This window comes from Fulvia fulva, chromosome 2, assembly GCF_020509005.1.
Source record: "Fulvia fulva chromosome 2, complete sequence".
Classification (NCBI taxonomy): Eukaryota; Fungi; Ascomycota; class Dothideomycetes; order Mycosphaerellales; family Mycosphaerellaceae; genus Fulvia; species Fulvia fulva.
The window spans coordinates 5,577,311-5,592,984 of NC_063013.1; the positions used below are offsets into that span (position 1 = coordinate 5,577,311).

The following is a 15,674-nucleotide window of genomic DNA, read 5'->3' on the forward strand; positions in this document are numbered from 1 at the left end:
GTTAGTCTCCGTTCTACTTCACCATCACCATCATGGCACCCAGCAGAGGCCTCCACTCCCTGGATCTCATCCATCGACCCTACCAGAGATACCTCTGCTCACAATGCCGCACGCGGTCCTTCGCAACAACACCCACCTCCCTCTCCGGTCATAGCAGGTGGTCCAAGATCAAGCATGACAAGGCAAAAACAGATTCCTCAAAGAACAAAGCACGCAGCATCTTCAGTCATGAGATAGCAACAGCCTCGCGCCTCTTCGGCCCCGACCCCAACATGAACCCTCGCCTCGCCGACATCATCACCAAGGCCAAGAGAGAGTCGTTCGCCAAAGCAAGCATAGAGGCAGCCATCGCAAGAGGTCAGGGGCGGAGCTTGAGCGGGCATGCTTTAGAGAGCGTGACGGTTGAAGGGTTACTGCCGAACAATGTCGCCGTCATCGTGGAATGCGAGACGGACGGAAAGCTCAGGACTTTGGCAGAGGTACGGCTGGTCATCAAAGAAGCCGGAGGCTCTGAAGGCAAAACTGGATATCTGTTTACGAAGAGGGGGAGGGTTGTGTTTGAGGCGAAGGAGGGAGTCGGGATGGATGATGTGTTAGAGCCTGCGTTGGAAGCTGGAGCACAAGATGTTACGGAAGATGATGATGGGAAATTCGTGGTTTGGACGGAGCCTGGAGACACGAAGCATGTGGGCGAAGCCATGACGGAGGCTCTTAGTTTGCAAATTGCCACGTCGGACATTGTGTCGGTCCCAAACGAGGATACGAAGGTTGCGGTACCCAGCGAAGAGGCTGCAGGCGAGCTTAGACACTTCATTGATCAGCTGCAAGAGAAGGAGGCGAGCGTGCAGAGCATTGCAATGAACGTTTCCCAGGGGAACCTTGAAGCCGATGCCTGGAACGACTTGCGGAGCCGCTTAGGAGCGTCGTAAATTCTGGTCTGTACAAAGGACAGCAAAGCTAAGTTTAACTTCGGCTATCTCTTCATCTCAAAACCTGTCGCCAACAGTGGCATGCATACGCTGATTCCTGAGCATCGCTTTACTACCAGCATGTGTATCCTCTTCGAGTCCTGTACAGTATGCATCACATCAACGTCTCAGCTCACACCTTCTGCTTCCTAGACGGTGGCTCAGCGCCGATCATGTCGAAGAATTCAGCCTCTGTGAGGGTCTTCAGCTTCTTCTCCTCGATCTCCTCCACTTTCTTTGGGCCTGGTTTGATGCCGAGGATGACATAGTCTGTGTCCTCGAGCTTCTTGACGATCTTGGCACCGCAAGCGACAGCGGCTTTCTCCATCTCGGGCCGATTGGCGGTCATCGTGCCAGTAAAGAGTAGATCGAGGCCCTTCAAGGATCCTGGAGTTCCCTCGATGGCGGTGGAAGTGCTCTTCTTAGCTGCGGCAGCCTGCTTTGGAGCGGCTCTCTTGGGTGCGGACTTCTTGGCTGGGGGTGGCTCTTCCTCGACTTCTTCCTCGGCCTTTCCCTCTTCGCCCGTTTCCCGGCCAGCGGCCGCCTTGCCAGTCTCGACCATCTCCAGGAACTCAGCCTCATTGATTGTCTTCAGAGACTTCTCCTTGATCTCGTCGACCTTCTTCGTTCCAGGGCGCTCTCCAACCACGATGAGGTCGGCTTCCGCAAGCTTCTTGTCACTCACAATGTCGGCACCATACACTTTAGCAGTCGCTTCACAAGTCTTGCGGTCCATGGACTTGAAGGTTCCTGTGAAGGTCATCTGCAGCTTGTTAGCATAATCGCGGCCATCTTGACGGACACCACTTGCTTTCAGACCCTGCAGCGAATCGGCCTTGCCCTTTGGTATGGCCTTCTTCTCTGACTTTTCGGCGGCGGCCTTCTTGCTCGGGGCCGGCTTCTGGTCATCGTCCTCCTCGTCTTCAGCGACGGTCTTCTTGGTCTTCACTTTCGAAGCAGCGGCACTACAAATCAGATCAATGACGAGGACAGGATCACAGGCGTTCTGAACCTACCCCTTGCCACCCTTGGCCACCCTTCCTTTACTGACAGTTCCGTGACCTCAAATTTCACCTCAGCATCCTCCTCCTCGCCATGGGCTTCGGCAGCTTCAGTGGCCGCGTCTCGAGTGGCGAATGCCTCCAACACTTCGAGGCGACCTTCAGAGTCAGAGGTGAAGTCGCGTCGCGTAACTAGAAAGACCGAACGCGGCGGTGCCATCGCAAGTGCAGCTTCAGGCCGAGATTAGAGAACTTGCAGTCAACTACTTCTGGGCTGTGGTTTTGCGATTACGGTAAAAGACGGATGCGGTACAAAGATCGAGCAAAGCAGGAGGCGACTTGGTTGTTGATTGTTTAAGCATTATGGAAACAGACGCTTGACCGGTCAGCTCAGGTGGAGCTCAGGCAGCAAGACCCTGGGCACGCAGTCACGTGTCGGAATCGACGGTTTTATTCCCCCGAAAGAAGAGGGACGAACGCTGTTGCCGCCTGTTGATTTGCCACAGCCTTGCCCAGACCCAGAGTCTTCACGTTGAACCGCCGTCTTGGTCCCATCATAATTCTGCCATACCCGCCATATCACGGCTGTCCGGGTTCGACGATGTTGTCTGCCACTCGACCCAAGCGAGCATTGGGCAGCCAGGTGTCCTCCGGATATACCCACCAGGTAATGATACCGAAGAGCGTGATGGCGCCGAAGATCACAGGCGAATCTGCAGCAGTCAGTATCGATACACTATGCGTCCATGCGAGCGGTTCGACTTACAGTTGAAGCTCTGGGAAGTGACTGGGAAGACGATTGGTGAGAACAATACGCATGCCAGGTAGGTGTTCCAGATGAAAGCAATGAAGTTCAGTGGTCGTGACCAGCGCCCGAGAGACCATTTGGCATTCGCTGTTGACAGGCTGTGGGGAGTCAAGAATGTACGACCAACTGTGTCATATTAGCTCTCTTCGGCGGGTCTGTCAAGCCAAAACTTACAGCAGATCAGAGCATATGCCGTGATTGTGGGCACACCAGCCGCACTAACCAATGACGTGAAAGCAACCGGGCTGGCCAAGATAGTGCAGAGCAACAAGGCCGCGACTGCATGCATCACGATGATCGCGTTCTTGGGTTCCTTCTTGTCGCTGACTTTCGCAATCCAACCAGACCACGGAAGAACGCCATCGCGAGCCACAGCCCATATGAGCCTTGAGCTCGCCACTCCAGCGACAGTCGCATTAAAGATGAGCCCAAGGATGCAGATGACATTCATGAAAACATGCCCACCCCTGCCCATGCTGAGAGCATAGATGGAGACGAATGGCTGCGGTGCATTCAGACCGTATAGCGTCTCCAGATTCGGCAGGCAGAACAGGAACAAGATGACAATCGGGAAGCCTATCGCAGCAGACGCAGCGGCAGATGTAAAAATTCCTTTGGCCGCAACCACATTGGCGTTCTTGGTCTCCTCTGCAATGTGCCCGCTTGCTTCGAAACCGACCAGGACTCCAGCAGTGACAAAGTAGCTCAGCATCCAGTTCCACACAGGTGGAGCTCCAGTCTCATTGTAAGTCTGTGTGAAGACGTACTTGGCGTCTTGAAACCCATAAGTCTTGGACACTGCGATCGGGAGCCAGGTGATGTTGAGGAAGAAGTCCAAGAGGATGAGACAAATTGCAATCCGGAACACGGTCCTGTAAGTTTTCGGGTCCAGGTAATTCATCCCAATCGCGAGGAAAAGAATCACCTCGGCCACGATCCACTGTACCGCACGGAACTTGATGTTTCCAGTGTCAGTCGGAAAGTCCACGCCGAAGATGGTAATCTCGGACAACAGGAAGTTCGCGGCGGCCTGGCAAGTGCTGGCAATGAACGTCGTCCAAGCTGTGGTGGACCACCAAGCCACTACGAAGCCGAAGAGTCTGCCATAACGTCGCCCACCGCTCTCTGCTGCCCAGAAGTAGATCGATCCGGCTGCAGGGAGAGCAGAGCAGATCTCAGCCAGTACGGCTGCAGTAATCATGACGAAGAAGCATGTCACAACGTACGAGCTCCAGTATGCTGCTGGACCTCCAGCACCAACTCCGATGGTGAAGGTCGTTCGTACGCCACCCACGGAGTAGAGAGCGGCTAAGAGAAGTCAGTGACCATGCCTTTGCTGGTCTTCATAAGACGAACCAAAGCTTGCCGCGAAGCTCTCGAAGAACTTCCATTGACGATGGAGTGACTGTGAAATGTCAGCACTCCGTAGGTATGCAAAGCAATACAGTACCTACCTGTTTGTAGCCAATTTTTTGCTTCTGAAGTCAGTTGCACACGTTTCAAAAGTCAAGGGGCAAGAGCATCGGCTGATATAAGGGTCATGCATCTCCAATTCCGCGCAAATTACTGCGATCAAGTTCAACACGGTATATTCTCAGCCTTGCCCATATGCCGCTCTCACTCCCTGACTGATGCGTGGTTGGTGAGAGGGTCAGATGGCGAAGCACCCGCGTGCATGACATTAAGCTTGATGCTGCTCGTAACTCACTGAGTATCTCGAAGATTACTTTGAACCATTGCTATCACTCCATAGTGCTCTCGCTCGGTCGTACCAAGTAGCGTTCGTCTGAATCCATGCTAGAGGTCTCGTCGGGAAAGTCGGAGTGAGGGTCGGAGACGACATCGTCGTTAGCCTTCGTTTCCTTCGTTGAACGATGCGTAAGAGGTGCCATGGCGACAAGTGTAGTCTTGGCAGGTGCTTGAGGTGAATGACTCTTGACAGGCGACGAAGCGAGGTCAAGAAGTCAAGAAGAATGTTTTCAATTGCACCGAGATTGCTCCCCACGCCATTGACGCCATCAGCCATCTTATCAGGAACCTTATTGGTCGTCGAGGGTCATCACGGCAAATGCGTGGAGTGCTACCTGCTTACGTCGCTATCGACAATGCTGTGCAACATGAAAATGGCATTGAGGTTCTCAAAGCCATCCCATGCCGTATACATGCCCAGAATCCTGTAACTCTCTGTCGGACCACTCCCCATCGCATATTGACCGCACATGCTGCCATCAATTCCAGACTCGTGCGTGTCTCTTGGTCCGAAGATAACAAGAGGCTTCAACGGGAACGCTGCTCTCCTGATCCATGTCTGCTACGCCCTCGATGTCTCCAAGACAAACTCTGAGTGCCTATAAAAGAGGCTTGTCCTCCGCGTTCCCAATCGTCTGGACCATGTCGTGTTGCGTTTCAACCAGTCAAAATCGGCCACAGTATGCCGGTCTCTGGCAATCTCATATCGGAATTGCATGCAATCTGCGATCTGCACTTCTTCTTGATCTCATGATGACGACTGCTCGAGCTGCGGTCTTCCAGCGGTTCGCTCTATTTATGCTTCTGCTAAGACCTGACTAGGGCAAGACTTTTAAGTGATGGCGTAGGCATAGAGGGGAAGCTGTGCCTCCCACGAGGTTGTGCCAAGCTTGTGCTTGCAAGCGTCGAGACGACTACGACCGGCGGTGCTTTGCAGCAACTGGCGTCGACATGCACAGTCTGTACCTTTTGCACGAGTCGCCGGACGGCGTAATGCAGACGAATCGGTCTCGTCGAGCGACGTTCGTGATCCTTTTCGTGGTGGAGTGTCTACCGGCATCCTTTCTTGGTGATGGTCCCTGGTCGTTACCCTTGATGTCACTTGGATATACTCATGTGGTTGATTAGCCGTCGAAACGCAAAGGCGTAAGTTAGCCTCGCCGGTCATTTCAAGGAGAAGAGAAATCGTTCTCGAGACAGTGGCCGATAGCGAATGGCTCAAGAGCTCCAACCAACGAGTATCCAAGCCGGAGACTGGCAGGGACGCGGTATGAATCATGTCGATGCTGAGGTCGGCCTCGCCTAACGAGGTTCGCGCTGTCTATTGTCAGCTACAAAATTCATGGGAGGCGCACCGCAGCAATACTTCCTTACCTCAAGTGTGCCAGGCTCGTTGACCAAATGTCATCGACAGCAAGATAGTCGACGGCTCTCATCTCATCCAGGGTTCCGCAAAGCATCCAGACTGCTGGTATATTGTCGTCTGGTAGCCAGTAACCTTTGGCCGCTGAGTCGAGTGCTCCAAGGTAGTCTTCGCCATCTTCTAGGTCGAGTTCGACCAACGACTCTGCACATCCGTCAGCAAGCTGCGTACAACTTGGAACAGGACATCTTACCTCCGATCAAATACAACAGAGCCATTAGTCGCGCCACAAGGACCATCCGCTCGTCCAATCCAGATGGGAAGTATTCGTATGCCAGATGACCGACTCTATGCTTAAGGTACTCAATCTTCGCCGAGGCGTCCTCGAAGTTCCAGTTGCCCAACACATATTCGTTCGTGAACGCCGCCACTTCATCCTTCTTCAGATCGTAGTCGCACATCGCGTATTCGTCCACCTCCGGCAGGGTCTTACGCTTCATCTTGATGCCAGAGTCGGCACGCGAAATTGAGGTCGTCATGTTCGCTCGAGAAGTCCTGTGTTTGTCGCGGTGCAGGGCGAGCGCTGCTGCGTATAATGTGCTGTTCTGCTCTTGTGGTGAAACAGAGAAAGATGAGAAGAGAAAGACTCGAAATAAATCGATCGAATCCTCGAGGATAATAAGATTTACCTCTGCAGGCCTACCACCGGCCTTTTTACCAGGCACCTCTCATCATTTCTGCGAATAGGGTTGCGCAGAAGAATGCAGTGCTGCCGTCACGGCACAATGTTGCACGGTTTCGAAGGATGCACGATAGTGTACAAAGCTCAAAGCGGTTGTGAGGGCGGACTTTGATCTAGATTGTGCCACTTGCAGTTAGATTGCATCCTTCGCTCGTGCCACGGCCGCGCTTATCAGCAGATTAATGCAAGCCACTCAATGTTGGAAGGGCCCTAGTCGCAATGCAGATATTTGTCCTGCAGTGTCCGATGGCTCATACCTATGCGCCAACCAATCGCATTGTATACCTAGAAGTCTTCAGCTCGTCCTCTTCTGACCGACTTACCCATACCACGCCTTTCAGCTTGCGACCGAAGTGCGTGGCGTGCATCGCTTGTAAAAAGTCCAGCTCGATCGACCAAATGTTGTGTAATACCTTCGCAAGTTGCAGCGAACTTTGCTGTACAGCATAACCACGATCTTGCAAGCAGAGCAGCAAGACTCGCACAGGTCTCATGTTAGCCCTGCACCCGCAGCATCGCCGGGTCTCTAGACTTGATCAGATGGAACTCCTCCTGTCTGCCGTAGACCCATTCGAAGCGCTCAGTGTCCCGGTCCCAGTACACATCCTCCTCAAGGAAGAAGTTGAAAGTGTCGTTCATCTCTGGCACGAAATGCTCAGCATACAGCTCAATGCTGTAATACATGTCCTTCAACAGCTCGAGATCGCCAAGGACCGAGACACCTTTTTGCAGATTTGACATGCCAATCAGCGTCCCAGCCGAATGTCCCCAGTCGCCTATCGGATGCGAGTAGATTCGTCCTTCGATTGCCTGGGACTTCATCTCGTCCTGAGCATACTTGAGGATTTGGTTGCCTGTGAAGCCTGGCCGCATCATTCGACCAACAATGTCTTGTAACTGATTGGCTTTACGCAGGCCATCGCGGAAACCTTTAGGAATGTCCTGTTTTGATCTTCCTGGTGGAAGAACGTACGCCAGGTGCTGAGTGTCTGTGTTGAGGCCCAGAGCAGTAACGCCGAAGTCTACGTGAAGCAAATCTCCGTGCTCGATCAGTTCCTTGCCAACGAACGGTGGGTTCTGCGGTACATCGGTACTTGGTAGCACGACGGTGACGTCTGGGTGGAACCACGTAGTATAGTTCAAGGACTGTAGCTTGTCTCGAAGCCACCATTCCACGTCCTGGAAAAGAGATCAGTCGTGGATGTGTTTGAATCGCAGAAGACAGCGACTTACTGTCGGTTTCGTGTGGCCAGGTGTAATGACACGCTCACTAAAGCACTTGTCACCCTCTCAACCTCCCGTCTGAAGCACAGTCGACAGCCGTGGCCATGAACACTCCGTCTCCACGACGACGACCATCGGATGTTGCTGCCGCAGCTCCGATGCCCTTAATCAATTGCCCAGGAACACCCATGTCGGCGACCAGCAATGCATGTTCTTGGCATGTTGTGCCACGAGGAGGGAGGTGGAGACTGGAGTAGGCTGTAGCTTCACGTGGCTGGGACCGTCCAATGACAGCACGATACAGAGCTCATTGTACCTGTCCACTCACCCGAGGTACAACTCTCACCAGTAATCACTATGGGGTGCGCTTCTCCTAGCAGTCGAGCCATCTTGCTCTGTTTGCTGCTTCACCAGACTGCTGCAACAACACTTGACTGTCGCTATACCAGTAGACCAACATAACTAATCACAAGCATGTCGGAACCAGCCAGCCAGCCAGGTGCTCCCACAGATGGCGCTCAGAATCAACCGTCGCACGCCTCCGAGAAGTCGCTTGCAAGAGAGGCAGAGAAGAGGATGCCCAAGAAGGCAGTCAGTCTGTTGGCGACCCCAGATCGCATCATCCTGCGACTGAACAAGTATGCAGTCCGCTCTGCAGATGAGGTGTGAACGTTGACTTACATCCACAATAGGCTTCTGGCTGCTCCAGGCGGTTTGAGCGCGTTCCTCTCGACCTTCAACTACACACTGTACCTCCTCGCCCATCTCGACTCAAAAGCCGGTCCCCTCAAGGCGCGCATTGCCGTGTTCCTCAACCGCCAGACAGCCCTCCCATCTGTAACTCCTGTAGTCGTAGGGGAGCCATCGCCGATTCAGAACCTCGGCTCGTTGCTGTCTGCAACACGCACCACACTGCGTCTCTTCGGACTGTTCCCAATGTACGCATGGGCAAGGCAGCTGTTGCAAGGACCAAAGCCGGGGCAAGATCAAGTGCTGTACGCGACATCAGTAGCGCAGTGCACGCTATACATTATCTTCCAGTTCTATGAGAACGTTGCGCTGCTCACAGACAGCAAGATCCTGCCAGGAGCGCTCACAGCGAAGTACACGGAGAAGTACGGCGGAAAGGCGACTGCCATCTACACTACAGCGTACAGGGCATGGTTCCTCGGTTTCTGCTGCGACTTTGTCAGACTTGCAAGAGAGGCACAGCTGGACAGTGGCAAGCGTAGCTCGAAGAGCGCAAAGGAGAACGAAGAGAACGACTCGAGGTGGTACGCTGAGCTGCTGGTGCCAATGTGCTGGTTCCCGGTAGGCTTCCAGTTCGCGCAATGGAACGAGTCTGGGTTCCCAGGGTTCAACTTGGGTTTCATGGGTGCCGCTGGAGCCATGGCTGGTCTGTCCAAGACGAAGGCGTTGTGGGACGCGACTGCTGATGCATAGATTGCTCAGCTTATACTGGTGGAGACAGACTTCAGAGGAGAGTGTGAGGATTGAACATGGAAAGAGTAGTCCAGTAGGAGACGGGCAGGAGCGACAGATTTGAGATGATTATTGTTAGCAGAAGACTGTGTGAATTTACAAGCAGCAAGGCGTTAATTGCAGCGCGCGACTTTGATCATCAGCAACTTAACGTGCCGCAAGACAGGCGCAGTACTGTGGGTCAGACCAGTTTCGTAATCTGTGGACGTTGTCAAGATGAGTTTGAGTCCATCAGGATGTTTTCATTGCATCAATTGAGTCTGCTTCATTCGCCCTGTGTCATGTTACTGTTTGCCAAGCCCAGCATCGTCGTAACCCTGAAGCCCGCTCATCTTCTGAAGTTAACACCATGCCTGCAGCCTCACTTTACTTACTCAACTCGCATGTGACCCGCAATCGTCGTCACACTTCGCCAATCGATATCCACACCATGTCGACTTCACACCACCTCCCGACATCTGACGCCCAGGAATGGCGTGAGAGTGTGCTCAGTACACGATCCCTCTCCTACATCAGCAACGCCGGCACGCCTCGACCAGCGAATCCACATTACTACCGCGCCCCAACACGACAAAGCACTCTCAACAGCACGAGCGAGTACTCAGAGGACGAAGATCTGGAGATGGCGGGCACTCAGCCAGAACCTCAGGCTCCCGCCTTGAACGATAGACCCGAACTCCCAGACAGCGTCGCCAACTCACTGCTGTTTGAGCTGCCCAGGGAGATCCGCGACCGCATATACTCACTGTGCCTGATGTCAAGAGAAGCCTTGCCCGTGGAGTGGCCCCGTCCAAGAGACGCGCATACCAGGTACAACCTACAACCGCAATTGTTGAGGGCCTGTAGAATCATACACGACGAGTCTGCAGCGCTACTATACACTCTCAACAACATGACATTCCATCATCCGTCAGACGCCAACATGTTCGTCAAAGCGATAGCCTCCTCGCCAATGTATGGTCAACAGATCACCAACCTTAGTCTACACATCAAGGCCCAGGACATGCGTATATGGATGCCGTACATTACAAGCACGGACGAGTCTCGAAGTCTCAAGGCAGACTTTCCCAACCTCAAGGAGCTCGGTGTACGCTTCCGTAGTAACAAGTGGGCACACCAACACACACCAGACTCCAACCTCAAGACATGGCACGAGGATAGCCGACTGGACGAAGTCATCGACGGACTGCGTCATGTCTTCATGCCAGAGAGCCTTCCAGAGCCGATCAGTGAGCGCGACTTCCAGGAATACATGGCACAAAATCCCACAGCCTTTCAGGAAGCAGGAGACAACTATCCGTTGAGGAAGCGACTGCTCGAGCTGCAGAAGGCTCGAGCCAAAGTGCCAAAGCATCGCCACGATGCTCCAGTCATTCGAGTGTGCTGTGCTTGTCGAGTACATACATCTCATTTCACCGCCCTTACTGAGCCACAGCTCACTGACGCAGCGGCGGGCGAGGAGTTACCACCTCCAGTACCTGTCAGAGAAGGCGAAGAGTTCAGCGGCTTCACTGCAGTCGACTTGCAGAATGGCGTCAAGAGGCTCCATGATCCAGACCTTGGCTCTGCTAACGTTGCACGAACACCATACGCGAACAATAATGGTATCTTGATCGCGCTTGAGATTCATTGCTTAGATCCGAAGAAGGACTCTGCGGAGCGGACAGCTTGACTAGACGGGTCCCTTGAAGTTGTGTTTGAGGGATGCGATCGGTGTGGCCGAGTCTTCGTCACTTGGGCAAGACCTGTGGAGGGCGGTGCTGCAGTGGTGAAAGACTGCCCTTGCCTCAAGCTGTTTGGGCTAGGCGGTCTTCTTTGCTGTTGACTGAATACGATTTGAGAGCTCACTCGAAGCAGCAGATAACCATACAAGGTGTCGACTTCTATCCATAGACTACCACTACTTGGTCTTTGCGTTATCGAAGTCTCTCTGCCCAAAGATCTTGTTGTCCACCCATGCTGGCTCTTCCAATTCCAAGCCGCTCCACCACTTCTCGATGAACTGCCGAGCTTTCACAGGCTTCACATCAGGGAATGCCCTGTTCAGATCGTCTCCGACCATAGCCCACCCTTTCTGAAGCGCGACTCTGGCCTGATTGTACAAGGCCTTGCTTGGGTTTTTCGCAGCTTCATCAAGCAGAACGTCCAAGTCATTCTCCTTAACCGAAAACTTACGACCCTGCACGTCCTCGAGCATCCCGACCAATTCCTGGAAGGACACGACATCGCCTTGCATTCCCAGATGCTCGGGCCATCTCTCCAGCTCGAGCGCCCTATAGACGAACCGCGCAACATCCCTTGTGTCAGTCAACACCATCTTCGCGCTCCCGTCCCCCGCCAAATCCGCAGTGCCAGCCCTCATATTCAGCACAAAGTTCCACGGCCTCAACCCTGCCAAGGCTTCTGTTCTCCCGTCTGCCTTCCCTCCCGGAGCCCGACTTCTGTGACCTCCTTCGGGGTCCCCGTCGCCAGCACAGACATGAACAACCCACAATTGAAGCGAGTATACTCCGGAATCCCAGACTTCCTCACAGCTTTCCAGACTTCCGCCTTAGGTCGGTACATTTCCACTCCCTCATACCCATTGCCAGCATACTCGCTCGGCGCGAAGCGCTGTACCCCTGCCTCCTTGGCGGCTTTGAGTAAGTCGAGCTGAGGATTATGGCGACCATCGAGTTGGCCGCCGATCAGGGAGAGGACAGTGTGGACACCCTGGAGCGCCTTCACGGGTTCGGCGTGGTCAGCGTAGTCGACTGTGCGAAGGTCAACGCCCAAGGCGGAGAATTCGGGCTGCTCTGATCGGGAGAGGAGGACGATCTTGTGTTCTTGGTCTTGCGCGTTGAGGTGAAGGAAGGTGTGCAGGAAGGTTAGGCCTAGGCCTGTGGTGGCTCCGGCGAGGGCCACTGTTACCATGACAAGGGTTGTGATGATGCTGCAGAAGCTGGGTGCTGGGCGAGAGGAAAGATGAGATGTGCTGGTGGATTACTTATATCTACGATCCCTCTTGAGAACTACGGTGAACGTTTCGACACGAGGGTATTGAAGAAACGCATTACCAACCCTATCCGATGCGCCCGCTATATCCATCTTGAAGCTCTGGATCTGTCCGAGTGTTGCAGGATATCTCGCAAGAGCGACGATGCAGTCGAAGCAAACATATCGCCAAGGATCTGAAGGCTGAGCAGGTTAGGGTATGGGCCCGACACCCGACCCAAGGGGGCCGAATGCTGTGTCACATGCTTCTGAGATATCACTGTCGTTGCTTGATCTGGTCGTGGACGCGGATGTACAGTAATTTTCACGAGCGTTCGCTCCGTGGACACTCCGGATGGTGTCGTATGCAGGTCGTTGAAACCATCATTTACCATACAGACTTGATCATCTGAGTCCAGCCACGAGCAAGTGCGGGTGCTGCGGCGGGTAGCGGCAGGACTTCAACTGTCGAGCAGAATACGGCATTACGCATTCTGGTCAGAGGTAGCCTCGACATCAGGACCGAGCCAACTCGACATCATATCTGCGGCTGGTGGTGGGGAAGCAAACAAAGTCGATCATGCTAGTCCGGGGTCAGCTGGAATGTGGCATGCATTCCAGACGTAATCAAGAACAACATTGCGGCTTCCAGCACCTTGCAGTCAGTACTTTGCCGATGCCTCACCGCTTGTACCTCAAACACCTCGTCGGCATGATGTGAGATCTCTGCTGTGACCACACTCAGCAATATCCATCATGCTCATCATGGGTATCATCAACATTGCCCAGACCATTACGGCCTTGGTCTGGGTGACCGGGAAATCAATCACCGTCAGCATCGCAGACTGCCTTGTCGCAGCCACAACAGCCACGATCGAAGTGTTGAAAGACGACCCCATCTTCCAGACAGGACATCCTCGCCTCGATGGCATCCTCGCCTGCACCCTCTACCTCGCTCTCTTCATCGCCTGCTACATCGTCCTGTGCGAGCTCCTCCAAGCTTGGACCGACGAGCTCGGGGACGAGCTCCAGGACCTGGCAATTCCAGACTGGCAAGCTCTCAACGAGGGACACGTCCGCCGCCAGCGCTTAGCCAAATTCTTCCTCACCTTAGCAGCTCTGATCCTCATCTTCGTCCACACTCTCCGCTTCAAGCACCGCAGTATCAAGCTCAGCTCTTTCAAACTCACGCAGGAATGGCAAGAGGCACAGAACGCTTTGAAAGGTACCAAGAACTTCGGCGATTACCTTCCTGGCAGGGTTGATGTAAAGGCGAAGGTGTACAAGTATGCGTACGGCAAGTTGCCAGATTGGCTGGTTGAGCGGTTTCAGTGGCTTCCTCACGATTGGAGTCGCAACGCAAGCGTGTGGAGCTACTTCCGACTTTTGATCGATGAGAGCCGGCGAAACTGGTGGACGAGGCAGTGGATAATGGGTTGGGGTGCTTGGTCCGTGTTTGTTGTAATCGAGAGTGAGTATCGAATCGTCACCTTTGTCGCAGACTGGCGCTGATGAAACTTCCTGTAGCTGTGAACCGTGACTATCATTGTTTCGTGCCCCTCAGCTATATCTTTCTGGGCTACTGTAGTAGCCTGGCTTCGATGCAATCTGTGTTCTTCGCGCAAATACTGTTGCGCCCAAGACAGACAGAAGACTACAATGGAAAGAAGGTGGACTTCTGGATACCTAGGCCAGTGTGGGTCCTGGGGATAGGAGCTATCGAAGCCTTCTGCCTTGGAGTACTACCAACTTTGCTCCAGTGGATGTCTGAGGCATCCAGCGAGGCCGCATCGATATGGAATTTTATCTTTGGTTTGGTTCAGGCAGTACTGATCTTGGCGCCGTTCGTGATTGCTATTAGTGATGAGGTGAGTAGTGTGTTGGGAATCGTCTGCCTCAGAAACTGCGCTAATCATCGTGTAGATTGGGGATGACTATACATCCGCCGAGACAGCCAGGAAGACGCTGTCAAAGGCGTGGTGCGTCCTGTCTGTCCTCTCCGCAGCCTCGCACATCTGGACATCGGTTCTGGCCTTTCGAGAGGCGAATCCTGCTGGATGGTTTGGCAGGCACAGTCGGTGGGGAGGACAGCTCGGCTGGTTCATACCGTGGCGAAATGAGTACTATCGCTCGAAGGACGTCGGTAGCGCAGGTTGGAGCATCTTCGAGGAGCTAGGCGATCACCCCTGGATCAATGCTGTTGGTTGGGACGTGGTCTTCTCCGTGCTAGGGCTGTGCATCTGGTCTGTCATCAGCTCTGCGAACGTGCGGGATATGCTCCAGTGCACATTCATGCCTTGGTTGGACGACATCGAAGACGTGGTGGAAGACGTGGTGGAAAATGCGATGGAGCGAGTGCACCAGATGACTGAGGAAGTGGTGTCAAAAGCAGGGAGTGCCGCACAAGGCGTACAGGAGATATTCGATGATGTTGTTGACCAAGCTCAGCTTTTCGTGGAGCCAGCTCTAGAGCAGGCTAGCAGGACGGCGGAAGACGTACGCGACAAAACAGCGCCGATGCTGGACTCTGCGAAGAAGAGATTACAGGAAGCCTGGTCGCAGAAGCCAGAACTTCCCAAGCTGCCAGGCGCTCCTAAGTTGCTTTCGAAACGGAGCTCGCGCGCACTCCCTGGAACAGATGAGTCTGATGAGGACGCGCAAGTCGATCGGCACACGTCGAAAAAGACTCGTGCACGTGCAACGGCTCAGCCCACGACGAGGGCTTTACGATCACGCAAAGCAGCTGGTTCACGTTCAGCTTCTCGTCCTGCGCAGACAAAACCTAGGCGTGGTCGATCGGGGGGCTTGGGCGGCGCCTCGGGCCTGTCTGGTGGAAACGACAGTGCTGGTCGACGTGGAAGACATCAGAGCTTGTCGTCGACAGCGAGTGAGGTGATGGCTGCTGCCATCAACGCGGAAGCTGCCGGTGTGACGTGGGTGCTGTGGGTGGTTGGAGGTTTGGGAATGGCTTCTGCCGGCGTGTACGGAGCTGATCAAATTTCATGATATGTCCTCTTTATCGCAGCTGGTGTGGCTTTGTGGTAGACGTCCAGGTGTGTTCTGTAGGTGAGAATTCGAATGTGCCTCGCAGTGCCTCCTCAGCTTTGGCCGAGACGGCAGTGGACTTTTGGAATGCAAGGCGGCGCCTCATACCGGGACGTCCCCATTCAGACGACGAGCATTCCGCTGCTGCCCACGGCTCCGGTGGACCACCCGGTCGGTCAGTGTGAAAGAAAAGTTCAGGCAGTGGTCGCTGACGACCCTGACGAGAGCCCTCCGTGAGCATCGGTGCACGCGAATGTCGAGTGTGAAGGTGCAAAGCAGCTGGGCAGTCTTGACATGACGTGCTGATGTCGCTAAAATT

At 54.0% G+C, this 15,674-nt stretch overlaps 10 protein-coding genes across 10 annotated transcripts; 4 read left to right on the forward strand and 6 right to left on the reverse strand.

Annotated features, from left to right (window-relative positions):
* Positions 1–32: 32 nt before the first annotated feature.
* Positions 33–929, forward strand: CLAFUR5_03464 (putative transcriptional regulatory protein; the record flags this gene model as incomplete). The annotated part of the gene is made up of 1 exon (XM_047902612.1): positions 33–929. The coding sequence occupies one exon, from the start codon at positions 33–35 to the stop codon at positions 927–929; it is 897 nt and encodes a 298-aa protein (XP_047758031.1).
* Positions 930–1,101: 172 nt separating this feature from the next.
* Positions 1,102–1,317, reverse strand: CLAFUR5_03465 (uncharacterized protein; the record flags this gene model as incomplete). Its single annotated transcript, XM_047902613.1, has 1 exon — positions 1,102–1,317. One exon carries the CDS (start codon positions 1,315–1,317, stop codon positions 1,102–1,104), a length of 216 nt encoding a protein of 71 aa, XP_047758028.1.
* Positions 1,318–1,346: 29 nt separating this feature from the next.
* Positions 1,347–2,189, reverse strand: CLAFUR5_03466 (uncharacterized protein; the record flags this gene model as incomplete). Its single annotated transcript, XM_047902614.1, has 3 exons — positions 1,347–1,365; positions 1,541–1,933; positions 2,020–2,189. The coding sequence occupies 3 exons, from the start codon at positions 2,187–2,189 to the stop codon at positions 1,347–1,349; spliced, it is 582 nt and encodes a 193-aa protein (XP_047758034.1).
* A 359-nt stretch (positions 2,190–2,548) lies between these two features.
* CLAFUR5_03467 (uncharacterized protein) lies at positions 2,549–3,978 on the reverse strand (the record flags this gene model as incomplete). Its single annotated transcript, XM_047902615.1, has 3 exons — positions 2,549–2,682; positions 2,736–2,864; positions 2,952–3,978. The coding sequence occupies 3 exons, from the start codon at positions 3,976–3,978 to the stop codon at positions 2,549–2,551; spliced, it is 1,290 nt and encodes a 429-aa protein (XP_047758033.1).
* Positions 3,979–5,695: 1,717 nt separating this feature from the next.
* On the reverse strand, positions 5,696–6,428 carry CLAFUR5_03468 (Aristolochene synthase; the record flags this gene model as incomplete). The annotated part of the gene is made up of 3 exons (XM_047902616.1): positions 5,696–5,843; positions 5,901–6,093; positions 6,143–6,428. The coding sequence occupies 3 exons, from the start codon at positions 6,426–6,428 to the stop codon at positions 5,696–5,698; spliced, it is 627 nt and encodes a 208-aa protein (XP_047757517.1).
* A 698-nt stretch (positions 6,429–7,126) lies between these two features.
* Positions 7,127–8,045, reverse strand: CLAFUR5_03469 (uncharacterized protein; the record flags this gene model as incomplete). The annotated part of the gene is given in 3 exon segments (XM_047902617.1): positions 7,127–7,810; positions 7,865–7,901; positions 7,918–8,045. The coding sequence occupies 3 exon segments, from the start codon at positions 8,043–8,045 to the stop codon at positions 7,127–7,129; spliced, it is 849 nt and encodes a 282-aa protein (XP_047757516.1).
* Positions 8,046–8,329: 284 nt separating this feature from the next.
* On the forward strand, positions 8,330–9,298 carry CLAFUR5_03470 (uncharacterized protein; the record flags this gene model as incomplete). The annotated part of the gene is made up of 2 exons (XM_047902618.1): positions 8,330–8,493; positions 8,548–9,298. The coding sequence occupies 2 exons, from the start codon at positions 8,330–8,332 to the stop codon at positions 9,296–9,298; spliced, it is 915 nt and encodes a 304-aa protein (XP_047758345.1).
* Positions 9,299–9,767: 469 nt separating this feature from the next.
* On the forward strand, positions 9,768–11,009 carry CLAFUR5_03471 (uncharacterized protein; the record flags this gene model as incomplete). Its single annotated transcript, XM_047902619.1, has 1 exon — positions 9,768–11,009. The coding sequence occupies one exon, from the start codon at positions 9,768–9,770 to the stop codon at positions 11,007–11,009; it is 1,242 nt and encodes a 413-aa protein (XP_047758346.1).
* A 228-nt stretch (positions 11,010–11,237) lies between these two features.
* Positions 11,238–12,250, reverse strand: CLAFUR5_03472 (Oxidoreductase BOA1; the record flags this gene model as incomplete). Its single annotated transcript, XM_047902620.1, has 2 exons — positions 11,238–11,756; positions 11,786–12,250. The coding sequence occupies 2 exons, from the start codon at positions 12,248–12,250 to the stop codon at positions 11,238–11,240; spliced, it is 984 nt and encodes a 327-aa protein (XP_047758343.1).
* An 816-nt stretch (positions 12,251–13,066) lies between these two features.
* CLAFUR5_03473 (uncharacterized protein) lies at positions 13,067–15,316 on the forward strand (the record flags this gene model as incomplete). Its single annotated transcript, XM_047902621.1, has 3 exons — positions 13,067–13,781; positions 13,838–14,178; positions 14,234–15,316. 3 exons carry the CDS (start codon positions 13,067–13,069, stop codon positions 15,314–15,316), a joined length of 2,139 nt encoding a protein of 712 aa, XP_047758344.1.
* Positions 15,317–15,674: the final 358 nt, after the last annotated feature.